The 26,247-nt window shown below is 40.5% G+C and overlaps 1 protein-coding gene across 7 annotated transcripts in view; it reads left to right on the plus strand.

The window, feature by feature from the left end:
• Positions 1-389: 389 nt before the first annotated feature.
• Positions 390-26,247, plus strand: part of STX7 (syntaxin 7) — a 31,818-nt gene continuing 5,960 nt past the window's right edge. For 2 of the 7 annotated variants that reach the window (XM_082277251.1, XM_082277257.1), the window contains exons 1-8: positions 419-481; positions 3,693-3,916; positions 6,821-6,961; positions 20,845-20,914; positions 22,455-22,545; positions 24,201-24,338; positions 24,993-25,045; positions 25,718-25,808. In XM_082277251.1, the coding sequence (XP_082133377.1) occupies positions 6,880-6,961; positions 20,845-20,914; positions 22,455-22,545; positions 24,201-24,338; positions 24,993-25,045; positions 25,718-25,808 (525 nt within the window). In that variant the 5' untranslated portion in view covers positions 419-481; positions 3,693-3,916; positions 6,821-6,879. Of the gene's footprint in view, positions 482-606; positions 881-3,692; positions 3,917-6,820; positions 6,962-20,844; positions 20,915-22,454; positions 22,546-24,200; positions 24,339-24,992; positions 25,046-25,717; positions 25,809-26,247 lie in introns of those variants that run through there. The other 5 variants (XM_082277252.1, XM_082277253.1, XM_082277254.1 and 2 more) reach the window with 5 other exon arrangements.

Raw genomic sequence — 26,247 nt, forward strand, 5'->3', positions numbered from 1 at the left:
ACCCAAGCTGAAGGCAAGGCTGGCAAAGCAGGCTATCAACATAGTAACGTCGTATTTTTCACTGTAATATTGTATCCTTGCCCATGTTTTCCCCTTGCAGGCGGATGCAACAGCATCTTTTCCCTAAATGACACTCTCCCCACCCTTCACCCCCACTTTTTCCATTCGCACACGGCTGCGGCTGCCGGGGTTGCCCCGCTCCCCTCGGGAGCCCCCGGGGTCCATCAGCAGCGGTGTTTCCCCGCAGGCTCGGGCGGAGCCGCCCGTCAGAGACCGCCCGGCCCCCTCTCGCAGCCGCCCGGGCGGGGCGGGGCCGCGCCTTCCCCCACCTCCCCCGTCACGGCGGGGCGGGCAGGCCCCGGCCCGGCCCGCCCCTCCACGCCCTGCACCGCCCCCGCCGCACCCCCGGCAGCGGGCTCGCCGGGGCCGGGTAAGAGCCGCGGGAGCTCCGCTGAGGCGCCGGGGCTGTTGCCCGCTGCAGGTGGGGGTGACCAGGGCGGTGGCCGGCCGGCTGGCCGGGAAGGGGCTGCCAGGCGCGGGGAGCCTTTCAGAGGGCGGCGGGAAGGGCCTCGCCGGGGCCGCCCCCCCGTGCCCGGCCGTGGGGCGAGCGGGGCGGCTGTGGGCGAGGCGGGGGCCGGGGCCGGAGCCGCGGCCGCGAGGGGAGCGCGGTGTTGGAGCGCGGTCGGTCGTGTCAGCACCAGCCCCTTTCCCCGCACCCTTCCCTGTGACAGCCCCGGTACCAGGGCTTTGGGCTCGGCGATGCTCTCGGGGGAGAGTCGGGGCCTACAGCGGGTGTTTTACAGCAGCTGGTGTGGAACTGTAGGGTAGGACAGGCACCCCCGCCTTGTGGAAGTGCTCCCTTTGCTGTTCCACGTCCGAGGTGAGCATGTCAGCGGGAGGGGGGGACATTATAAAAGCGGCCGATGTAAATAGCGAGCCCGGGCCTGGAGCGCCGGCCCCCGGCCCGACGTTATCGCTGTTTTCCTGGTGAATCACTCGCCGCTGCATCAGGAATGGGCGCTTCTTCGAACTCAGCAATTCAGTGGAAGGTTTCACTCCACTTTGCATACAGTGCAGGGCACTACATCTTAACTGGAGAAGCCCAGTGATAAAATCCCAGGATACTTTGCCAGAAGCAATGTGCTCCTGTGCTGTGATCCCCTCCACAAGCCGTTCAAAGGCAGCGGGCTGTGCCAGCAGGGCGACTGGAACCCTCCTGTCAGGTCATTATCCAGGCTTGTGTTTTGCCGGCAGTGCAGCCCTTCTGCTTGGAGCTTGGGGGTTGTGCAATTGCTCTTAATAGAAAAGAAGGAAAGGGGGACCAAAAAGAGAGTTAAAATATGTCAAAATTAGAAGAAAGTGGTGCTGAATGGTGGCATTGTTATGAGCTGTGTCTGTGTTTGCTTCATGAAGACACCTTCCTTAGTGTTATGGAAGAATATGGGGTAGCACTCTTCTTGGTGGCTTACACTGAAGTGAAACTCTTGGAAGAGGAGAAGAAAAGAGACCGTGAGCTGTGTGTAGTCATTAGCACCCTGATAGGCCTCAGAGAGGCTCGGCATCCATTGCAATCAGATTTTGTGCAAAGGTAACTTTTCACTCGGTGCGCTTGATCTGAGCACTTGGTTCAATGTGAACAAGCTACCATGAGGGAGAATTGAGTGAGAATATCTAGCGCACCACATATGTTGGGCTTCTCATCCATCTTTTTCCCATGAGGTGTTGTTTGCCTACCAGCAGCACAAGAAACTGGGCACTTTGAAATGGTCATCTCAGGTCCATTTTCAGACTTCCCATTCCCTCTCTTCCCCAATAGTTCCAGTTCCCAGTGTTCATTTTCCTGTTCCTGCTTCATTGTAAGGCCTTTAAATGCCTTGTGAGCTCCTAGGGAACATAATTCTCTTACTTAAGGCATTTTGCCAAGCAGTAATATGTTCTCTTAGGCTTGTGAAAGCTATGCGCTTCCTTCACCTAGTTCATCATAAATATCAGTGTGGATGAATCAGACAATTGTAAGCATGTTAGTTTTTATCCATATGTGCTAAGCATTGATGATGCATTAGGCCTAATAGAATTTCAAGCTTCTGTGATTTAGTTTTTCATGCCGAGCAGTTAAAATGTCACTGCTTTAAATTGCATCTTTGTTCAACAGAATCATTTTTAGGAAAAATAAAACACTGACCAGTGACACAATCTAATAATTATTTCCAAAAACCCCAAATGTAGAGCTGTTAGATGATGTAAGCTTGGTTTTGGTAGGTTTCAGCATCAGTAATGTGACAAGGCTGAGGGAATTGTGCAGAGTGGATAGGAAGTTACCCTTTGACAGGTCTTATGTTAGTGTTGATGAAGTTTTAAATAAACTTTTCTTGCTTTTTCCTACCCTATATGGATTTAAGTTTGACTTCTACCTGAAACTAGAGGATTAAAAAAAAAAAAATCTGGAAACTTTGCTTTTAAGAAAGCAAGAAGAATTTAATTTTACTGCTACTGTGTTTGCATATTTGTTATGCTCCACAGTCAGTTTTGTATTTTGGGGGCCTAGAGCTTGCCTGTGGACCAGGATTTCAGCACATTAGGAGCTGCAAAAGCACAAACTGGTAAACGTAATATCAGTCTCTAAATATTTTAGCTTAAGTATAAAGGAAAAAAAGACATAAGTCCAGAAAAAAAACCTCCCTCATCCACTAACAAAAATAATGACAGATTTAATGCTCACCTTTAATGCTCACCTGTATCTTACTAAGTCAGTTGCTATGAGTCAGTTATGAGAATCCCTCAGGTGCTGTAGCAGGAGGTCCTTATCTTTTATGCAGCTATCATTGAGACTTGCTGAAATTTTTCCCAAGTCTTTCAGCAGTTCATCACTTTTGCCTGTGTTTTCACCCTGCTTGAAGGATTTTGCACTTCTTTTTTTTTTTGAGAGCGGCAGTAGTTTATAAAGGAAGCCACATACTGTTTAGGAGAAGCTTTGTTACTGTGACTTTTATTTAGGAGAAAAAATCCCATAAGGAAAGCCCCATGATTTGTCTTGGGATACTTAAAGGCATAAAATCAGATTTAAATTCAGATCAGATTTAAATTTTCAAGTGTTCTATGGAATGCAGTATATACTTTTTGCTTTCTGAAAGTTAAGGGTCCATGTAAACATTTCAGGTCCTGATGCTATAACATTGCTCAGACAGTAAAACTATTGCTTAAGGGTTCTTATCCTAATGTGTATGGGCTAGATTTCTGGGAGAAGGAGGATTCTTTGGATATCTAAATGAGAAAATACAAAATAGATTAGGTGCTTATTAACTGTAGCTGACTGGAGCCTGCAAGATATTCGGGTGACTGCTGTGAGATCTGACATGTGCAGTGCTTGTCATATCGCTTCCTTTTATCCTGATGGAGCTTTCAGGAATGACACTGGGGAGCTGTGTAGATGTAGGAGTACCCACTTTCCTGTCTCTATGTTCATAGCCAATGGAAAAGCCTGACAAACACCTTTCTAGAAAATATGTTGATACTAAGGTTTATTTTTTGTTTTGGTCTGGAATGACCGTATGATGTAGGAACCAGTTAATGCAGAAATTGTGAAAAAATATGTAGCAGTCATTTGAATTCTTTAAGCCTCAATGTACAGTGAGGTCCTGCTTCAGTTCATATTAATGAAATGTTCTGATTTTTCATTTCATTTGTGCCTGTAGACTCAGTTCCTTGGACTTTCTTCAGTAGCTTGACCAGCTGAATTGCCACTAGGTGTACTCACATTCAGAGGCAGAGACGTTCAGCAGAAGATAAAATAATCAGAAACTCACACCTGACTGAAACTTTTAGAGGAACTGAAGACTACCACAAGTGCAGCTCCATCCCAGTTTGAAGGCAAAGTGTACTTCCCGCAACTGCAGCAGGCTTTTAACTTCCCTGTTTTGTAAGTTGTGCAGCCAGTAATACCAAAATACGTCACAACAGAGTAGTTAAATGCTGTGAAAGTGAAAAGGGGAAATTTCTATGGAAGTTCAGTGTCTTGATGAATGCTCCTATCACCCTGGATGGAAGGAAGTGCTTGGTGCATGCCTGTTTTTTTCCTGGTGGTTGAAACCCTGATCTTGTCTAGGTCATTAGCAGTTGACTTTCCAAGGGCTCAGCTTGTCTGTGTTTTCAGAGGAGCTTGAGTAACTCAGCACTAACAAGTGAAGGGGATGTGAGTGGAAGTAGGGTGCTCATCTGGTTCAGATGCCCGTGTTGCTGTGAGAACTAGAAGGAGAAAGTGTGGCAAAGATTGGGAGGTGATGACAGCTGATGGCTGTCCTCTTACCTCTCTTTCTTTCTGTTCCCTATGCCAGTTGCTTACTCTGTCACCAGCCTGTATTATTAAAATACTCAGGAATAGCATTGTTAGCAGAAGAATGTGCATGGAGTAAACCAGCTGCGAATTTACATGGCTGTCCTACAAATTTACTATAAATCTCAGTTCTTAAGTATGTGAGTTGATACAAAGAATTCTGTCAACAGCTAGATCTACGTGTGCAGATGAAAAGCTGAACTATATCCTGTGGACTTTGCAGTCTGTCATCTGAACATCTCATTATCTGTTGCATTTGGCTGTAGTAGAAAGTTGAAAAATTCTTAAGTCTTATGTGTGGAACAATCTGTACATTTGTCAGTGTCCTGGAGTGTAACTTGTTTAAAGATACTTACAGTTAGCAATATTCGGTGTGTATCTCTAGATTGTAAAGATGTTCCTGAGAACAGTGTTTCAGGGAGCTGTCTGGTGAATACAAAAGAAGAAAAAGCAGTCATGAAATACTATTTCAGTTAGTTCTACACAAGGTAACTTGGTCTTTTGCCATCTCTTCTCCTTAGCAGCGGCATTTTAACTTTAACATTAAACATATGTTTAACTTTTAACATTAACTATAATATTTAACTAAAAAGTTTTTTAGCCAGTAGCACTGTAGTTAGCATGCTACTAAGGTGTCTAGAAATAGCCATGACTTTTAAGAAAAACCTGTCAGCAGTTCTGAGAAATCTTTTTCAAACTTAGTTTTTAGGTGGTTTCTTTGGATTCTATGCCTATGATTGTATTTTTCACTGAACTGGTAGATTTCCTTGCTTAGTCAATGCACCAAGGTATAGAGCCATTAATTTACTGTAAAGTTTTCGTGGGTTTGGTCTTACAATACAAATTCAGTGCAATGTTGCCTGGAGTTTCCAAAAAAATCAAGGGTTGTAATGCCAGCCTTGCCCCAGATAAGTGGGATTTAGGCTGTCTGGCTGGCTGACTTCAGACTTTAGTCAAAATAACTTGAATCTGCATGTGGTACAGACAAAGACAGGAAACAACACTGCAGACAGCTAGCATGACTCGCGGGCGATAGTGCAGCAAGTAGAAGAGTGCAAATACACTCCCTGTTGGCTTGTCTGCAGTCAGGTTGTTCATTACTGGGGGATACCTCAGGGTCTGAAGCAGGGTTTGGGATCATAGTGAAGCAGCCACTTCAAAATCATGCAGAGTTTGTCTTCATGGTAGCAGCAGCTTGTTCATGTGGCACAGGTGATGTCACCTGCAGGGCAGCAGTGGTAGGCCTGACCTCTGTAGTTACATCCCCGGTGAAGTTTGGGAGGGATGTACGATGTCGGGACCAGTACAGTGTCTTGGCTCCACTAGAGACCGTTTCATATTACAGAGGTACGAAAACAGTCATGTTTTAAAACAACCAGGGTACTGCTGCCTGTATTAATACAGGCGTTTCCAAAGGTGAAAGGAAATAATATTTGGCAACAGGGGCTGTTAAGTGCTTGTATTTAAAAAAAAGTTTGTAAGGACTTGAGTTTGCAAATTGTAGCACAGCTGCTGTCATACTTGACAAAGCAGTTGGCCTTTTCATTTCCTTCTTTTCACACATTAAATGTGCTTTCTTTTTCTCTATACCTGAAACTTGAGTTTTAGCAGTGTCTCTTAACCAGAAGCTGACAGGCCAGGAGAAGAGGGCATTGCTTGGAAGGCACATGGTTTGGGTTGAACAGTGGAAATGTGGGGGACTTAAAATGTTCAGCTGTGAAGGTGATGTGCAGGAGACAACAGCCTGGAGGAAATTGTGGGATTGTGTTGGATGTGTGTGTGCTTGATTATTCTGCATTCTCACTGCAGAGCAGATAAACCGCCAGTTTTGATTTGCACAGGTACTGTGATCTATGTCTTGTTAATTTCAATTTAGAATATGAGCACATGAACTTGTGCTGAAATTTGATCTGTATGGATGGAAAAACACCCCTAAAAATGTGTTTGAATATCTAAACTGTTGAAAAATTAATTCATATTGACAAACACAGTAGCTGAAACAGGATAAAGTAGTAATTCATAGAACTTATGTGATACTGGGTTAAACTAAAACTGAAGTTGATACAAATGATTGATGTTTAGAGGGTGCTGCCTTCTTTCTGATGTCTTGTATGATACCTGCTGGGATTTTTTTTCAGTGGTTACATATGCTGGATTGTATTGGTGGGATGGATGACACATGGTATGTAAATAACAATATAATTGGTTTGGGATATAATTCTTTAGAGGGTTTGGCATTTTCAGATTAAATATACAGCTTTTTTTTCTGAAATGGCAACAAATTAAAATTATACTCTTTCTTTGATTATGGTGGGGAAAATACATAAGAAGTTTGACAAAGAATAAACTCCATCCTTGAAGTACAGTGCTTTTGGAGAGGATAAACATTAGTGTATGGAATTTTCTTTAATCTTTTCCCATGTATTCTTCTTTAAGATGATGAAGACCTTTATAAACCAATGACCAAAACATAACTATTGCTTTCTGTAGGTAGAGACTATCTGACTTTCTCCTGTTGTGGATGACCTTGACAGCACATCTACTCAGCCATGTCGTACGGACCGGGTTTTGGGGATCCTAATCAGCTAGCCCAACGCATAACTTCTAACATCCAGAAGATCACACAATGCTGTAAGTTGCATTTGTGCATGTTTTGTGTAAAATTTTAGTAATGAGGTGCCCCCATTCAAGGTGAGTTTCTCAGCTTGATCCATGGGAATTCACTCTGACTTCCCTACTCATTTGGCAGATTTGTGGCGCCCCATCCAGTATGTGCAGTCCTTCCTTCATGTGTATGGTCAGCAGTGATCTGCCACAGCAAGTACAGATAGTGTCACTCTGTATTCACCAGTTTTGTCCTGGCCAGTTAAGGGGCACCTTAAGATGGTAGGTTGAGGTGTTTACTGAGCAAGGTTTGCATCAAGTATTCACTGAAGCTTGAATTGTTTAGCAGAGACAGAAGCTGTGGCCTTGCAGCTTCCCCTTGGGCATATGTCTTAGATATGTAAAAAAGATTCTGCAAGTTTTAATATACCAGTATGTAGTTTCATGCCACCTGTTTTTTTAGCCACCTAACTGAGGTATTCAAGTTAGAGGTTAGTTAGGCTGCTGAGATTTTCAGTCCTTTTTCCCTTTTCCTCCATTTTCCATTTTATTTTTGTGTGTGTATGAAGCAAATACAACTTGATTCACAAATTATGCAAAATGTATGGTTCATCAGAAGGGAGGTAGTCATGAACAACATGTGGCTGGTTTTGGTATGTGTGTTTTATGTTGTGCAGGAAGCAGAGTGCATGCAGAAATGAGTATTTTAATGTTAAAACTTAAAATGAATTCTGATCAGTAAAATATGTCAGTTTTTATCAAATTTTGATTTTTGTTTACAAGACAAGTTCTAGAAGTTGGTATTTGTAGCACAGATTAGTGGCACAGATTGGTTTTTTTCCTATTTTTTCAGTTACATTTTGTATTTTCTTCCAGAAAGAATTTCTTAAGATGTCAACGGACAGGAACAAAAATTGCAATTTTGCCTTATTGAAAAGTTTCTGTACATCAGGGCTGTGTTTCCACAACCCAAAATTAACAAACCAACTCTGTAAAAGTCCTTATGCTTTAATTCCTAAAATCTACTCAGTGAATTCATTCAGTCTGATGGTTTCTAACTTGGTCTTCCAGAGGCAGATGCCAACCTGTGACAGACACTGAGGCTCCAAGATGTAAAAAGTAAGGGGTTTTTGTCAGGTGAAAACATAAAGTGAAGTCAGTGCTTGAAACTGGAGTATTGTGAAGGCTGCTGAGCATAATTAACTGTCTTGTGCTGGACTTAGTGATTCCTTAATCTCAGTTTTACCCTTCCGTCTCTTCTGCTGTGTGTCTCCTCCCCAAGGCACGTGAACAGCAAGCTGTCCATGCATAGATAGGAGATAGGCCAGAACAGTTATCTACAGTCCTGCTGTCTTTTGTATTTTGAAATTTATGTTGCTAAAGTCTGAGCAACAGGTTCTACTGCCTTTCCAAGACCCAAGTCCAAATGTCTCCTAGCCCCACTGCTGCATGGCTTCAGAAACAAGAGCTTTGCCCTGAAAAGCTCCAGCCAAGCACTTTCCTAGTTCTGGTAGGTACACAGCTGGGTTCAAACCCTTGCTCTTTTGTAGATCTGACTGAACTGTAACCACTCAGTTACTCTTGCAGTCCATTCTCTGTTAGATTTTATGAGAATCTGGATCCTATGGACATACTGGAAATGCTTCCTGAACTGAGGTCTCTAAGGGCTTATGTACCTTTTTCTAACTTTTTTATTTCCCATGTGTAATACCTGTCCAGCTTTCTATTGGAATGTGTGAGCTGCAGGAGATTCCAGGTTGAATGGGCAGAAACATGCAAGCTTAGGCACCTATAGTGCTAGTCAGATGCTGAACTGTCTCTTAGACTGCAATTTATGATCTTGGTTAGGGAGGAAGGGGGAGAGACAGAGGACTCTTGACCCTAAATGCATGGTTTTCCATCTAAGCAGTTGACTTGATTTTGCTAAGAATTTGTGAGAGGTGTCAACACATTTGAATTCTTCTGGAGGTGTGTAGATACTCTGGTTTTCAGAGTGAAATTAATAGAGGAAGAGAATTTCATTTCAGATCACCAGACTGTTTCAGGACTAATTTACACTTCTGCTGACATGCAAGCAAAGTGGGAACAATACTACAGAGATGCAGATGAGATACAGATGAGGTGAAAGGAAACTGGCCTTTCCAGCTACAAGCTGGCCCTTTAACTTGTTGGAGAAATACAGAAGAACTTCCTATATTAGATAACACCATGCTGCCAAGGTTTCATAATACACCAGAGTTTATAGGAAGTAGCATGGGTGAGAACAACAATCTTTGCTGTAACATTTCTTCAAGTCTGAAATATTACATACTCACCTTCCAAGTAATAAATCTGATCTGTTTCAAGATAAAATACGTATATTGAGTAACTCACACTTCATAATGCATGGCTGCTGTTGTATTAATACCCTCCCTTCTTTCCTAGTTCATGTAGCCCGATGTTAGTGATTGTCTAGGAAAGCTCCTCTCTATGCTGGTTTAACACACTACTTCAATAATTATATCAGTTGCAAGATAGTATTCTTTCTGGTTTGGGTTGTTCTGTGTTAATGGGAGGACCTAGCTTTGTGTTTGGTAACATCTTGGTTAGCCTTTTAACTTTGAATGACAGATTTTATTATCTGTTGATCCAATCATGTAGTTGACTGTTTTGTTGACGATTTGTTGAGAGCTGTAAATCACTTCTGCCTTGTACAAACCTTTGTTCAACTACTGCAATAAGTGCTATCTGTAGTGGGCTGTTTGAGTCTCTTTGGAGGAGGGGGTGTTGGTGACTCCTTTTTAGGACCTTGAAGATTGAAATTGAACTAGCTAATGGGAAGCAGCATATGCTGCTGTCTGTACTGTGAGTTCTCTTACACCCGCCTGTGTTTGAGATCCCGAATCCCAGAGCATTCTGTGTATAGAAGCTTCTTTCAGCTGTTCTTTAGAGAAGGATCTGTGCTTTCTTTCACATTTTCAGCATTTCTGCAGAAATAAGTGATTATAGCATCACTTAACAACATCTAGAGAATAGAGCCTTCTTTCCTCAGCCTGAAACCTACGTTTTATCAGCAACATCTCCAAACTGAGATTTAGGGAACTAGTCTGTGGGGTGTTTCTCTATTACTTTTGTTACAACTGTTTCACTGAGAAGCTGGAGTTGCAAAATTTAAGGCTGCTCTTGACATCCAAAGAGAGCGGCAGGCCTCAGGCAGGAGAGGGAGAGTTAGGCTCTCAAGCCCACTCTTTAGAGTTTTTAGCATATCCATGTGACTCTGAGCAGTGCTCTGAAGTCTGGGGAGTCTGAATCACATGTGCTCAGATGAGCTGCAGTGTTGTGTGCTGAACCTCGGTGAGGTCAGTGATGCCTGCAAGCCATGTCTTGCTGATTTGGTTTCGGGTCTGTGTTAACAGTGATGAGAAGCAGATGTGCAAACAGCTAAGGGAACTTCAGATTTAAATAATAAAGACAAAGATGTGTATAATGAGCTAGACTTGGGCAGCTGCTAAATTTCTGTCTTGCTAGAACACAGATAATGATTAAGGTTTGATAGTCTGAATTCTAGCCCAAAGTAACTGTAATTCTCATTCCAGGCCTATTTTGTATCAGATTATAAAATCTAGGTGACCTACATTTCATATTTTAAAAGTCCAATGCATTTAAAAGTGGTTGAGGTTTGTTCCTAATTTTCTGAATATGAAGAATGAGAATATGTGGAAGAATATATGTAGGGTGTAAAGCTCCAACCTGTCTGGCCTTTGCAGACAGAGAACCTATTATCAAGGTGGTTTAATCAGTGTTTACTGAAGGAGCAGTTGTTCTAGAACTGGGTTTCATAGGTTGCACTCTCACTTATGCGGCAGCTTAATGGCAGCTGCTATTAACTTGAGACAAATCTAAATGTGTTCCTTCAATATTTCCTTGAAATATTTCCTCTTGGTCACTCATTTACAGCAACTGGATAGACAATGAGTGTGATGCACAGATACAAGATGAGCTAGCAAAGTATATTTCTCTGGGACAAAACAAATCCTGCCTGCTTACAAATCTGTTTCTATCAGGCAAGTTCATTTACCCTACTGCGATATGCCTAGGAGGACAAGCACATTGAATCCATATGTAATTGGTTTTTTTCTTTTTTTTTTTTTTTTACCTCCATCTCTTTTGGAAGGGCATACAATTATATAAATCTGATCTTCCTACAAGTGGAAAGATGAAAGTAGATTAAACAAAAACAAAAAGCCTCATTTAAAGGCTTTAAAATACGTAAATTTCAGACTTCTCACAACTGAAGATGAGGGGGAGCAGTTCTTTGAAATCTGTCCATTTTCTGCATTTTAAAGAATTGATTCTTTAAAGAAATTTCAGAATTGATTTGTGTGTGGCTAAAAGAGGGAAGGCATTTTATTTAAAAAGGTGTTCCCAAGAGGGAGAAAAATGAGAGTTGCATTCCTCTACAGGAACAACTCCACAGTTATAAATGTAGGAAGGATGTACTTAAAGGAGTAGGTGCCTCTTCTGCTCAGCTGGAAAGATTTGACGCATGCCTCTGTCAGGAACTGTGCAAGAAGTAGCCAGCTATGCTTTTTCCTTCCCCCACATACTTCTTAAATCACTCTGCTGTGTGTGGGTCATTGAGGAAGCAGGCTAGTATGCTTTTGTTTTGCTTTTTAGTTAATATTTTATTTGTAGCTACCAAATATGTTACTTGGAGGAGTCCCTGAAGAAAAGTGAGAATGGTGCAGGCTGGATATGTAACTATCAAGTCTCCACTGGCATCTTGAGGTGGGCTTTGGGAGCTGTCCATTTAGAAGCTGTTTAGAATGCTGCCTTTTGCTCGGGAACACAGACCTAAGCCTGATATTGGTAAAATACACCCAGTCTTGAGGTTTAAAACATTTTGTAATAAAACACTTTCTTTTTTTGGTTTGCAAACGGTAGTCAAGCAGTTAGAGAACCTACGCTAACTGAAGTAATGCATTCATATTCCTTCCCTCCCCAGCCCTTCCTTCACTTCCCAACTCCTCCAGGTTTTGTCAGTATTTTGTGCAGAGTTGGTTGCAAAGCCAGTAAGAATGGCATAATCTACCCTTGCTCAGTATTGTCAAGGTGGGTCAGTGATAGAGTGTTTGACTTGCTCATGCAGACTAAAGATCAGCCCAGCTCAACAAACACATTGTCTGCATGCTGCAAGATAATAAAAATAAAATAAAATAAAATTCAGTAGCCACAATCCACATATGGCTGGACGGACTTTCTCATAGGGACTTCTGCTTTCTGCTGACTTCCTTTGCTGTTTGTTAAGGCAGCACAAGCATCAATTCATATACAGCACATTCCTGGAAGGTCAGCTTAAGCCAGCAGAGATCCCTCTGTCATGTGATACCTGTCCTGTGAGAACACTTTTGCTCAATTTCTTTTGCATCTCAGGTTTTGTATAAGCTACTGTTCTCTCTGAATGGTATTAAAATGGGAGTTGAATTAGATCATATGACTTTGCCTGTAACTTTAATTGTAGAAAATCATAAACCCTGAAAAATATTAAGACTTTGGATAGATGCCTTTATGTTGTGGTTTAAGCCCACTAGGTAGTTAAACTGTTCATCTAAAAAGACCAAAACATTAGTGAAAAGCTGTGTCTGTCACTATGTTTGTAACACCAGCAGGTTCGCATGATTAGTCTTGGCTAAAGAAGAACACAGAAGGGCACGTGAAAAGTAAATGAAGTCGCTGAGGTGTTGAAATCAGAGCCTGTATGAAACAAAATTCTGTTTTGTCTATAAAGTGTGGTTTTGTACAGGTGTGGTTCTAGAGAAAACAGGCTTCCAGTAGAGCTTGTTGAGACTTCTAACGGTGGTATTGTCAGAAATTTCCAGTTAGCTGCAGTTAACCAGATATAACTTTGTGGGAACATACCAGCTGAAGCAATTTTTGTATTATTATCATTGCTGTTGTCCAGAAGACTTCTGGGTTTAGAATGAAGTTTCTATAAAACCGGGAAAAGGCTGGTTACTTAGGGATTTTAACCACCAATATGTCCTTTCACCTTTCATTTTGTGGACTTTTTCCAAGGCTGAGGAATAGAGGAGAAAGTTAGCTAATGTGGGTCTTTCTAAATGTCTTTCTGCAAAGAGGTGAAGTTATGAAGCCCACAGTTATTTTAGAAATAAACTATTTCTCAATACTTCAAGCCTGAATCATTTGCATGCAGTTCTTAAAGGCTTTATTCTATATATACTTACAGATATAATATATATATAGCATATATATTTAAGGTAGCATGCCTCACAGATTTGTTTATGAATCTGGAGAGTTTGTTAATATTTTTCTGTGTTTTGTCTTGTTTATTAAAAGTATTTTGGTTCTATGAAAACTTACATATGAAACAGTGTCTTATTTGGATGATATTGCACAAGAGGGACAGGGATTTATTTATACTAGCAGCAGAATAGACTGAAAAATGAGTTTTCCATGTACATTCCAGCACACTGTTTGTGTCAATATGTGCAGAAAAAGCCAAGTTTTTCCTTGACTGACACTGTGTTGCATTACAAATATTACAAATAGCAAGGTATCCAGTGAAGACATCCACAATTTTACTGCAACTGTTGCTTTTGTTTATGTAGTAAGTATAAATGGACTCACCTTGACAACTTTTGCAAAATGGCCTGCATTTGAAGCAGAGGAGAAGGGATGTGGCCAGGGTCCTCATGCTTCTGCATCTCTCTAGAGAGTTGTATTTCAGACTCTCTCTAAGGTACTTAAAGAGTCTGTTCCAGCTCAGTTCTGCTGTATTTTCCTCCTTGTGGGCAGGAGACTGCATAGCAGCTTGATCATACAGAGAGTCCTCTATCAAATCTCCTATAAAACTGCTCTGCTGGGAGCTGGACTCCTGTCAGGGCTCAGAATAAACTGAGGTCAGTGATCGATTGTGAGTGACCCTGGCAGTAGCAGCTACTTGCTTGTGTTGGCCGGTCTGTGGTGCGTTGTGTCTCCTATGTCAGCTCCTGAGGTAGCTGCAGTAATGACCTGGCCTCTTAAAAAGCCAGACTTCCTTCTTGTGAGTGGGTTGGGTTACGGTGTTCGTGCAGCTACTGTTTACTGCAGAAATATGCTTCATTTTCATAAATTAATAAGCTACTGGTATTCTTTAGGGAAATATTCAAACTTCCAGGTTTCAGGAAGTTACCAGGGACACTTTAGGGTAAGAATATAAAGTGATTGATTTAATGACTTCCCCTTGGCTGAGCTATAATAGTTGATCACATGATCAGTTACTGTGCACTTAAACAATGTGTATTTAGTGTGTTCTACGCCCACATTAGCAGAACAGGCAATACCTCAATCCCACTTCATTGTGTCCTTGAATGACATTTTAAATGGGAGTACACTAGAATGAAATAATGATAACATCACTGAAAAAACTGAGGGCAGGTCCTGAACTCGAGACATTGTTGCTGGTGTTCCTGGTCACTCTGGGGCATGATTCTATTTAGAAATGCCAGAAGCTGTAACAAAATATAAAGAAAAGGTTACAAGACGGAATGTTTACCTACTCTTCCATGCTTGCTGAGTCTTTAGTCCTTAGAGCGAAAAGGACAATCTTCAGGCCTGTCCTCATTTTATTTTCTCCTTCCCACACATATGAGTTACTGTTTTTCTGTGCTGATGCATTCTTCTCTTTTAGAATAATCAGTGTTATACACTGAGTTAAGACAGAATAAAGTAAATTACTTAAAACGAAATTACTGAAGTTTTTAGATATTTGATTCCTCTTAGGTGAGCTCTTGGGGATCTTAGTGTAAGCTGGTATCTTTTGACTAGTGTCCTGGATTTGATACTTCTAATAAACTGTCACTCTTGGTTAAAGTAGGGCTACCAAGACAGCACTGTGGCATTGTGATTTGTGTAAATCTTTAGTGAGTGTGAACTAGACTAGTAGCTTTAAAGAGGCTCTTACACAGAAGACTTTAATCTGATGAAATTATTGCAACTAAGTCAAAATCACTGAATCATAGAAAGGCTTGGGTTGGAAAGGGCCATGTGCAGGGATGCCACCCATTATATCATGTTGCTCAAAGCCCCATCCAACCTGGTTGTGAAGATTTCCAGAGATGGGGCATCCACAGCTTCTCTGGGCAACCTGTTCCAGTGCTTCATCCCCCTTACAGTAGAGAATTTTTTTCCTAAACCTATTCTCTTTCAGATTGAAGCCATTCCTCCTTGTCTTGTCACTAGGTGCCCTTGTAAAAAGTCTCTCTTCATTTTCCTTGATCCAGGAATGTTTTCTGCAGCATCTCTTCATCCTCAGTCAAATACCCTCAGCTGAAGTGCAGAAGGAAAACACATTGAATTGGATTTGAATAAAGTGAGGAAGTCTGTTGTCCCCAGGCAAAAGCAGTTTGAACTGGTGTAATTTTAACGAATAATTCTTCTGTTCCAGTAACCTGCTCTGAAGCTCCTCTGAAGTTTATTAGATTCCACACGAATTAATCAGTAACTGAATGTGCTGTTTGTTGACTCACTTGTTCAGCTGGAAAGAAGTAGGAGATTTCTTCATAGTTACCCAGCCAGTCTCAGCGCGTGTGAGGTGTTTGACAAAGCATTTCTGCAAGGTGACTGTGCTGGTGCTGTAGTCACTGCTTATTTGCCTTCTGAAATCATAGCTGGAGCATAAGACTCACATGGAGCAAATGTTGCACTTGGTGTACACAAAGGAACACTTTGCTGATTCTGTTTATTCTCCTTGGGCTCAGGAATAAGGAAAATGACTGAAAAGCAATGTCTTTAAATACCTGTTGTTGTTTTAGCCCTGTGAACCTCAGACAGTTACTAAAGCCCTGTCTGTCCTTTAAGTATAGGATGGTGACATAGGTGGGACCATGACAATTAACATTCAGGAGGGGCTGTTCTGCTCCTTCTTCCTGTGAGATTCCAAGCCTTGCTGTTTTGTGAGGCAAGTTTCATTGTGCTTGCTCTGCCTGCTTGTCTGGTTCTTGTCCACTGCGGTGCAGTGCCTCGGAGTTTGTTGCTCGTGTTGCTGTTGGTGTTTCTTCCATGCACATCCAGTGAGTGCCACGTTTTCTGTGGAAGCATTAGACCATAGCTTTATGAAACTGGGCAGTGTGGTGGGTCTGGCTGAAGGAAACTGAAGGAAACAGCTGCTGGATGTCTATAAAGCAATCTTTTGTGATCCAAATAAGAAGTGAGGTTACTGCAATGGGGTAATAAGCAACACTCACTAAACATATTTGCCCCCAGTTTCGTGCTTCTATATTGAGGTATATTTTTTAGAACTCTCTGGGTTATGTTGTTGATACATGTCATTCTCCATCTGTAAAGCTGCAACAAGCTTGGTCATCGCCACTTGAGGTTTTCAAGTTCGGTTTTTCAAATGTGAAATAGAATGGAGTTTGAGGTAGGAAGACAGCTGATTGTGGCTAACTCAAGAAAGTTTCTCTCCTGTAGCTGGAGTTACTGGTAATCATTGCAAAGTAGAACCTCAGTTTCCTTTGGCTAATGCTGTGGATAAACATCAATAACAGTGTTTGGATGCTTCTCACCCCTGCCAGAGAATGTGGGTGACCTGCAGTCTGTTTTTCATTTCCATTCTCTTAGTTGGTGCATTGCCTTTCAAACATTAGGATTTTACTGAAGGGTTTGGGTGGGATTTTTTCACCTTTTCTACTGGAGCAATGCTGTGGTATTGCAGCCTGTACAGTGATTACTAATTCACAGTTTAGGATTAAGATTGTTTGCACCAACAATCTTAGAGGCAAGAAGTTGTTTACATTTTAGTCTTTGTTGTATTAATTTATTTGTGTCTTTAAGTTTAAAACTTTCTATCCCATCTTTTAAATGTTCTGATTTCAAGGACCAGAACCAGTAATTATTTCAACACGGATTTACTTGTAGTAGTGAAACAGCTTTGCGAAGCTGGCTGAAAAACAATACAAGATGAGGAGCAAGGAGATGAAACTTTCTTCTTTGCTAGCCAGCTCTAAAGCAAGGGTAGTTGTGTAATCCAGTATGTGAAACATGGTTTTATTTATGAAAAAAATTGTGTGTATTACAGTTCAGTCAGGAACATGTTAAAATGTAAATATTTCCACTGCAACTATCTCTACTTCTGTAATTCTTCTAGAGAAAACGAGATCTTTTATATCAGACTACTACTTTCCTTTTTCTGTGCCTTTTTTGTTTTTTTGGTTCTTTTTTTTGTTTTGTTTTTTTTTTTCTCCTTAACCAGACGAAGAGCTTCCACTGACTAGAAATGGAACCACTGTTTGGCTTAGTGAAAATAAACATGAGCTGACTCTTGAATAATTTTCTCTGTAGGAATTCAGGTTAGGTCTTAATTGTTTCTCTGGCTTATCATCAACCATGTCTGACCTGTTTCTGAGCATGTGACCAGCCTTAGAGTAGCTGAGTAGCTTTTATCAGCTAATAGTTGTGTATTGTGAGATCTAGATCAGGAATGCTGCAAAGACATGAAAAGTCTTCTCAGTGTTTTGGTATTGCTTCTTTCTAAGACAAGCCTAATTTTCAGGTGAAAAAAATGAGGTTCCTTTGCAAGCAAGACAGCGGTTGCTTGGAAAAAAATGCTTTTTGCTTGCATGGTGTCATGTACCCAGCTTCCTGTTCTGCTCAGTTTCCAAAGTGGACTTGCTTTCTTTTATTGCCAGCCCACAGCTGGCAAGGTGCTGTTCCTGCAGGTATAGTGTGAGCCCTGACAAAGCTGCTGATTTTCATTCTATGCACACATCTACCCTGCTGTGCAGTGTGAAGTGGCTGCAGGAGTTTGCAGCCTCTGATGCAGGCTGTTGCCATACCCGGGTGACTTTGGTGAAGAACGCCTGCATGCACACGTGGTGTGTGCCCTTGTGCAGCTCCTGAGCAAAGTCCAGCAGCCATGTACGTATGCCCAAGGAGCCTAAGTGCTCACGTGAGCCAGTGTCTGACTTTGCATTAAAATGGATTAAAATCATGCACAAGATGCAGTCAGTCTCTATTGCAGGACTGGTAATGTCCAGGAGAGCAGGGAGCTTAGATTACTCCTGTCTTTTGGAACTCCTTGGGATGTTTGAAGAATTGGGAAACTGAGGAAGGGGAAAACCATAAAGAGTGAGGTAACCTAGGAAGCTGTCAAAACTGTGCTGTGACCTTTGGTTCCTGACTGTTACTGGTATGTTTGCAGTGCAGAGCTACGGCTTTGTGAGCTAGGCCTAAGCCTTTGGGTCTCTGGGACATTTGAGTGTTACTGATGGATTGAGAGGGCCAGAGATGTGATCTGCCAGCCTGAACTCCCTACACAGGCTGAAAAGCTGGTTAAATGAGGGAGACAGTACCATTATAAATACAGCCATCAGCAGTGAAACCGGGAATTTAGGGACTTCTGTTTTCCAAAGAGTAATCCCAGGTTTCCAGCAGTTTTGCTCTTCAGTGCCTGCTTGGTTCTTCTCTCTGCTTGTTTCACAAATGGAGCAGTAGAAGGAACAAGCAGAGGTATTTTTGCAGTCTAACCTTTAGGAGGAGACACTAAGGCTACCCTGCTTTTCCTTTGAGGAAAGGAAGGAAGGGATATTGTCTTATGATCTAAGAAGTTACAAAGCTAGTTCTTGCTTTTAATCAGATTCTGTGAGATCTGTGAGTACATGTGAGGGAAGAAGACCCTTTCCTTCTGTGATCCTGGAGGTAATGTCTTTAAGCCTGTTTAAAAATTTTGTTTTGTTCATGAACATATGACTATAGACTGAAGTTCTATAGTTTAGGTGGCTTTGTGATTATAAATATAATATTATATCAAATGTTTGAATGAGAAGTAGCTACAGTGAGAAATCAGTAAAAAAACAAGCCAAACCAGAAGAGTTATAAGACTATAAAGAATGTATTTTTTGTTCTGTATACACTCCAGTATGTTTATATTAATACGAGGGGGTGCAAAGACTGGATTTATTTAACTCATCAACCTGCGGGTGTATACCGTAAATCAAGATTTCAGGAAGGTCAGCTTCTCTACTTCCTTTGTTATACTGCTCCTACCAACTTGTTTTTGGCTTTTTTATGAACCATCTTCAGGAGTGCTGAAGACTATTGGCCAAAATTTTCTTTTTCTGCTCTGTTTTTTTTTCTGCTTACTTACCTGAATAAGCAGTGTTTCATTTTTCTATGCAGTCTACTTCATATAAACCACTAATTAAATTTTTTCAATAATATCCATTGTTGTGGAAGGTTAAGGTGGAAAATACTAAATTACAAGAAGCACAGAAAAAATGGTGTCAGTTCAGTCCTTGGGGTTTTTTCCTTTACTTTATTTTTTCTGCTTGTGATTTGAAAACCCATTAGAATTTTGCTATTTTGATGCATACCTAAAGACTTTTTGGTGAAATGTGTTTTAATTTTATGCTAAATTTTTGAATCACGACCTGAACTGCCATGAAATCTGCCTCTGGAATTGTATATCTGCCCAATTTTGCAGCGCTGGCTTTTAATTTTCACTCAATTATCTACTTTTGTTCAGCTTCAGAAGTAGGATAAATATGCAATTAACTTGGAATGGAAATATTTTAAGTATCGGCCTTGTTTCAGGGAGCCTTTATTGAAAACGCAAACCTGCATTTTCTGTGCTTGCAGTTAAATAATGCACCTCTAGGTGGCGGTAGGACACACCGGTACTTTGGTTTTCTTTCCTTTTAAAAGTACATGCGGAGTAACTGAGCTCCTCGGCTCTGGAATCAAAAGGGAGAGCGCCTTGGAACAAATACAGGATAATTAGTGTTCGGTTTTATAGATACTAAAGCTCTGTGTTGTTGAAGATAACACCAGCCAGTTATCTTTTTGTTTGTTTGTGTTAAAACAATACATTTACTCTGACCATAAAAAGGAAGCTTAATTACTTCTGTTAATCAGTGCGTGTGAGCAGCTGCAGCTGCCCAGGAGAAGTGCGGGCAGCCAGACACTGCCTTGGCCGGCAGGCAGGAGGCAGGGAAGGGCTGTCCTCAGTGGCCAGTGGTGACTGTAGGCAAAAATCAAAAATCTTCACTTACGTTTTGCTGGTTTTCAGCTCAGTTAAAATACGACCTGAATGAAACCCAACTTGCAGTGCTATTCCCCGCAGAAATTCTGTTAGTAGTTTATGCCGTTCAGTTCTCTCAAAAACACCTGCCTTAAATATTTGATTTTTTATGTACGTAAACATAACTTCCCCATTTTAATGTTTTCATTACCTAGGTGTGCACAGAAAGAATTGGCTGTAGCAGTTGTCAGCACTGGGATGTTTTGTAAAGTAGTGTCGATAATCCAGTATCATGTACAACATTCACTGGAGACTTGTTATGAAGCAAAGATCAGAATTAATATTATTACTAAAACTGCTTTAAGGAATTCCAGTTTTATCTAAATGGTTAATGTAACTCATAGCTTATTTTTTTCTTTTACCTGAAGTTCTGTCTCTTTCAGATCTCTTCTATAGTGTATGGAAAAGTCCTTTTTTTTTTTTTTTAATTCATTATGTGGAGTTGTCACTTACTGAATTTTTAACTGTGTTTACTGAAAAAAAATAGGTAGTGAGCTAATGAAATGAGGTTCCCACATAATATCTGTCTGTGGTACACCACTCTGCCTGGGCAGAGCCACAGAAATACAGGGAGGACAAATATACTTCTTTAAATCTTTAAATTGCCTGTTTCTACCTAAAGATTTGAATACATTCCCATCCTTCATAAGAAACCTCAGGTTTTGCCTCTGACATGGCAAAAATCATTCAGTAGTTGTTCTGGGACTTAAATGGAATCTTTGTAGTAGTCCTGCATATCAGTTTCTGTTAATTTATTTATTTATATGGCTTTAGAATTGCCAAGCAAAAATGCATAAAACTAAATAGCAATTTTCTGTGCCCCATTTAAATTTTTCTTCCTCTTCACAAACAGCTGCTGAAATACAAAGAATACTACATCAGCTTGGAACACCACAGGACACGCCTGAGTTGCGGCAACAGCTGTGAGTACTTCACATAAAAACACTTCATTTCATTGCATTGTAAACAATCTCCTGGTAGGTGGTGAGGTGGATTTTTGCTAGGCAGAGTGCTTGATTTCCTGAGAAAGGTGAATATAGAGAAATATTTGAAACTTAAATGTCGAGATGTTCTTTTTGAAAGTAGGATAGTCTGTAAACTCTAATCAGCTGGTTTGCCTGTGCACGTTGCCTGCAGTATCAGTACATCTATAAAACCTGTGCTGTTTGTCAGCAAAGGGAAAGTGGCACAACCAGAAAGCAATATCACTGCTCAAAAATGTACACCTACATGCCTCCACTCCAGTCAATGCTTCCAAGCTGTGTAAGTGTCACAATATATTCACAATGAATATACTGGGGTGTGTTTTTTATGAGGTGGGGTACTGGGAGAAGAAGGGGAATGTCATTTTTAGTGATGAAAGTTATAGTAAGGGATGACATTATAGAATAACTATGTACCAAAAAATAGTAACATAACAGAAGTGAAATCAGACTCCAAGGCAGATGCTCTGCTGGAGTTCAGTCACCTAAAGGTGGACTTTCACTAATATGCCTCTAGCAGAGAAAGCAGCTGCTCTCCACTTCACTGCATGGTCTAATGAACCGGTATAATTTTTTCATTCAACTCCTTTACCACATTGATCTCAGCATCACAAATGCATGTAAGCAACATGTTGAGCTCACTCTGGCATTTTCAGTGTCTTTCATGCTGTGCTGTGGCCACTTAATAGTAGCAGGAGGCGTGTATTTGACCAAAGTCATGATTTTCATTTTGTGTGAACCAAATTTCTTCATAATAGCCTGAGTTCAGGGCCCATAACATTAGCCAGGTGCAATCCACAGTGGGTATTCTGCTGGGCACTGGAAATGGGTCAAGACCAACATACACAGTTATGCAATAACCCAGCAGGATCTAGGCATAAATTCACAATTAAATAGCACAGAAACTGTTGTGAAGGACATGTTCCAGACCCTTTATTGGGATAATTTATTTATATATAGTAAGCTTGCTTGAGGTTTTATCTATTTTTCACTTGTCTGAATATTTGGCCTTTCCAAGAGTTATATGATTATTTTAAATATTGATGCTGGTGGCTTGATAATAGCATTCCAGATAAAACCTTTTCATATAGACTGGGCAGGGAGGATGCCAAAGCAGGTAAAGAATTTGAGTTGCTTCAGAAAAAAAAGTGAATATTGGTGAAGGACTATGTGATAATATCAGAAGTATATTCATGTATTCATAATGACTACAAATGTATTGCTGCACTTGAGTAAAATTGAAGAAACCTAAGGGAAAAAAGTGAGCAATTATTAATGATGCTGTCACGCTGAGGAACATACCTTCTTCCACACCTGTCCTGCCTGGAATCCATGATTTCATGCCTTTACAGCAAAGAACAGAATAAAGATGGCTTTGTGTGCTTCAGAGAAGCTTTTAGTACTGGTGTTTTTTTGAGAATCAGTGAAATTCAGCAAAGTAACCTAATAGTCTCTAACGAAAATTTGCATTTGATTTTAGGCAACAGAAGCAGCAATACACCAACCAACTTGCCAAAGAAACTGACAAATACATTAAAGAGTTTGGATCTTTGCCTGCAACAAGTGAACAGGTATAAAACCAAAGAGCATGGCTTGTTTGACTATCATGTTGGCTCATGTAAAGTATTTGAGTCACTTCAGTTCTTTATTCCTGTTTTCAAAGCACTGTTTAGTTAGTCAACACATTTGCACAATGCAGGGCTACTTAAAACATAAGAATATTTTCTTGCTGTTCAGACTTGTCCCAAAGTTGTTTTTATGTATCAGGAATGAGGTAGTGTGACTGGAGTAGTGGGAATCAAGGCAGTATGCTATGCCTTTCTGCTACTTCAGGTAGCTGGACACTTCATAATCCATGGCAGGGATGCTGTATCTGACTCTGCCGGCACTCTGACTGCTTCCAGGGTCAAGGAATTGTGTGCCAAAATGCTGTTTATTCACTGTCTGAATAATCTGATTATGCACAGTATGTCTGTTCTGCATCACTCCCATCAGCATGTGTGCTATGTCTTGTCCACAGGCACATTTCTGAAGAGGAGTAGACAGGAGCTGTTACTAAAACAACCTGTGCAGTCTTGAAACTGCTTCTTTCTGAGGTCTGTGTAAAATCTTTCAGGCAGAAACATGTGAAGTGGCTGCTGTGATTAGCACACTCCTGTCTGCCCTCCTGTGGTTTCTTATCCTAGCAAAATCTGTCACTTAAATAAGGGAAGAACAACAGGATCCTAGAAAACATGGATTTGGGTTATTGTCACTTAAACAACTTGCCTGGTCTGTGGCTGGTTACCAAGGAGCCTTTGGGGAAATGAATAGTCTTGAAACACTGAGTTCAAATGGCAAGCCATAATCCATGTGTGCTCATCTTGTCAAGCTGTAAACTTCTAACAGCGATGTTAAAACTTGTTCTTGGTATATAACCTCTAGTTCAGCCAAAGTATCTTTCGTTTTTTGTCTTTTTTCTGTTTGCTTATCTTGCAGCTGAAAAGTTCACAGTGAAATGTTTTACTGTTTAATTTTACTCCTTTTATCAAAGGTATGTCTTAACAAAATGCATAAATAATAGATTAATGAATGGCAAATCACAACCTTTCAGAAATTTGTAAGGGTTGATGTATGTATATATTGAAGAAAATATTGTAGAGGCTCTCCTGAGTGCCCAATATTCCTCTTCCCTTCACTACATCTTAAAAAAAACAAAACAAAACAAACCTGAAAGGTTAGAACAAGTATTTCTGGACTGTTCTAAAGCACTTCAAGGAGTATGTGAACCCACTTCTGGATTCAGTTCAAGATGTATTTTCAACTTTATGTAAAATACATAAGAAGTGCCCTGTTCATTCTTTTCTGCGCCCTTCCTCTCCATTCAGTCACCTCTGCATATTTTAGCATTCAGTGTCAAAATATTTCACACCAAAGCAGTAGATTTTACAATCAGCAGATAATAAGGAGGGTAGAATCTTTCTTATCCCTGCTCATTTTTCATTTCCAGCAGTTAAATGAAAATAAATACATTGATTTCGTCTTTAAATGCCGTAATTTGTGTGGTTATGTGATCCCAGAAGGAAAGAAGGTTTATCCATGGAATTGCAAATGGTTTTGTTGACAGCCTTCCCTTACACCAATTTAGAAGAAAGAATATATATGCCTTGGTATTTAGCAGACTGGAAATAGTAAAGCCTTGAAAAGCATGAGCTCAGTTGACTTGGTAAAACTTTTTCTCCTATAGCGTCAAAGAAAAATACAGAAAGACCGTCTTGTGGGGGAGTTCACCACAGCACTAACTAATTTCCAAAGACTCCAAAGGCAAGCTGCTGAGAAGGAAAAAGACTTTGTAGCCAGAGTAAGAGCCAGCTCAAGGGTGTCTGTAAGTATCAGAAAACGTGCCAATATATTCTTTACTTTGGTATTAGTGGTGTTCAATGTCAGATTTGCCTCCACAGTGCTATAGCTGACTCTAAATGCTGCAGAACATGTGCTATATGATTTTATAGTAAAGGCTGCATTAAGTTGTAATAACCTCCCTGGAGAACTGTTACTTTTTCCTTGCCTTTGTCACACAAAGTCATGAACTGCCCCAGTGTTCATACTGTAATCTTGCAAAAGCAACTTCTAGTAGATTTGGAAATGCTTTTGCTCTACCTTTTGATATCAATAGGTTTTTTCCTATGGGGAAGAATGACTTGACAGATTTCAATGGAGTATTAAGGTGGAGAAGTGCTGAGTAGCTTCAGATGTTGAGCTTTTCCTTGTCAGTATATCAATTTTGCCTTTTCACTCTGTGCCAAATACATATTGCTGTACTTGCAAATTGTAGCAGGGAGTTTACTGAGCTGAATGCTTCTGCTTGTATTTCAGCCTTATGCGCGCATAAAGCAAAATCAGGATGAGAATGTGTTAAGTCATGTTTCAGTTTGACTTAGTATAAACTTTCTAGTATTGACTCCTTATAGAAATGCTGACAGTGCCCTTTTCAGGGCTATGATGTTTAATTTGTGTTTTTTAAACACTGATCATGTAGGGTGGGGCTCCAGAAGATAACTACAAAGAAGGAACACTTGTCTCTTGGGACAGGTAGGTCGAATTACTTAATAGGCTTTAACGTAGCTCAGAATAATAAGCAGCCTGCAGGGAAGCAAGCTGCCCATGACTTTTTGGTTTTTAGCATAGAGAAGATACGTTGATGGCATAGATGGGAATAAAAAGAAGCAGTTCACACAGTGCCCCTGCTTTTGTCCTGATGCTTCGGCTGCAAGCATCTTCTTAAGCTGTCCTAAGCTGCATTTGGGTTTTCTGAGACCCAAGCTTAGGGGAGAAGAGTCCAGCTTGAATAAAGTAAAACTGTTATGATAAGGGGGTCCCAGTGTTTACTGGGAGCTCCCATTGCTTCCATACTCTCCAAGAACTGTTTCTCAGTCTCAGATTCTTTTTTGTTACTCAGATAGATGTAAACTCCGCAGTTTATAATTCAGAAGGAACTTTGACTTTGTATTCATACTTAGAATTTCCAGTCAGCCACCTGATCTGTGCAGCAGTGCTTCAGCAGCTCTGCTACACGAAAGCTGTGATGGTTATACCATCTGTGTTAGCCAGGGATAGGCAAGGGTGAAAACACACATTTTATTAACTTATAATGTAAAATGTGCTATGTACTTAACTGTGGTTTTATCCTTCTGAATAATTTCTCATTGTGTTTGTTCAATTCTGCATGGGTTTTGGTTTTGGTTTTGTTTTTTTGTCTGATAGTCAACCGCAAGCACAAGTGCAAGATGAAGAAATTACAGAAGATGACCTCCGTCTTATTGAAGAGAGGGAATCTTCCATTAGGCAGCTTGAAGTAAGTACAAGTGGTTTTACAGCAGAATATGCTTTTAATGTTCCAAAGAAATGGCATTTTAAAGGAGCATGAGCATTAATTGCAGACATGAATCTTAAGGTGTTTGGGTTTGTCTGTGGGTGTGGTTTTTCCCTTCAAAACTGCAAATACACTCTTTAGATGTGAAATGTACATTTGAAATCTACTGTATGAAAGCCATATTTTGGTATACTTTCTTTAACTTCAGCTATGGAATAATAGAATGCTCATGTGATTGCAAGAAAAAGTACATATGATTTTTTTCCAATATGGTCATATTACAGAAACATTTTAAACAGTGAATATAAATGTAGCAATATTATACCTCTCCTCACATGTCTTCCCAATATATTCTTCAACATGTTCATTTTTAAGTGGAATTTTTTTAACATTTCTGGAAATGCAGAGATACTCTGTTTCA

Source organism: Coloeus monedula, assembly GCF_965178545.1.
Source record: "Coloeus monedula genome assembly, chromosome: 2".
Classification (NCBI taxonomy): domain Eukaryota; kingdom Metazoa; phylum Chordata; class Aves; order Passeriformes; family Corvidae; genus Coloeus; species Coloeus monedula.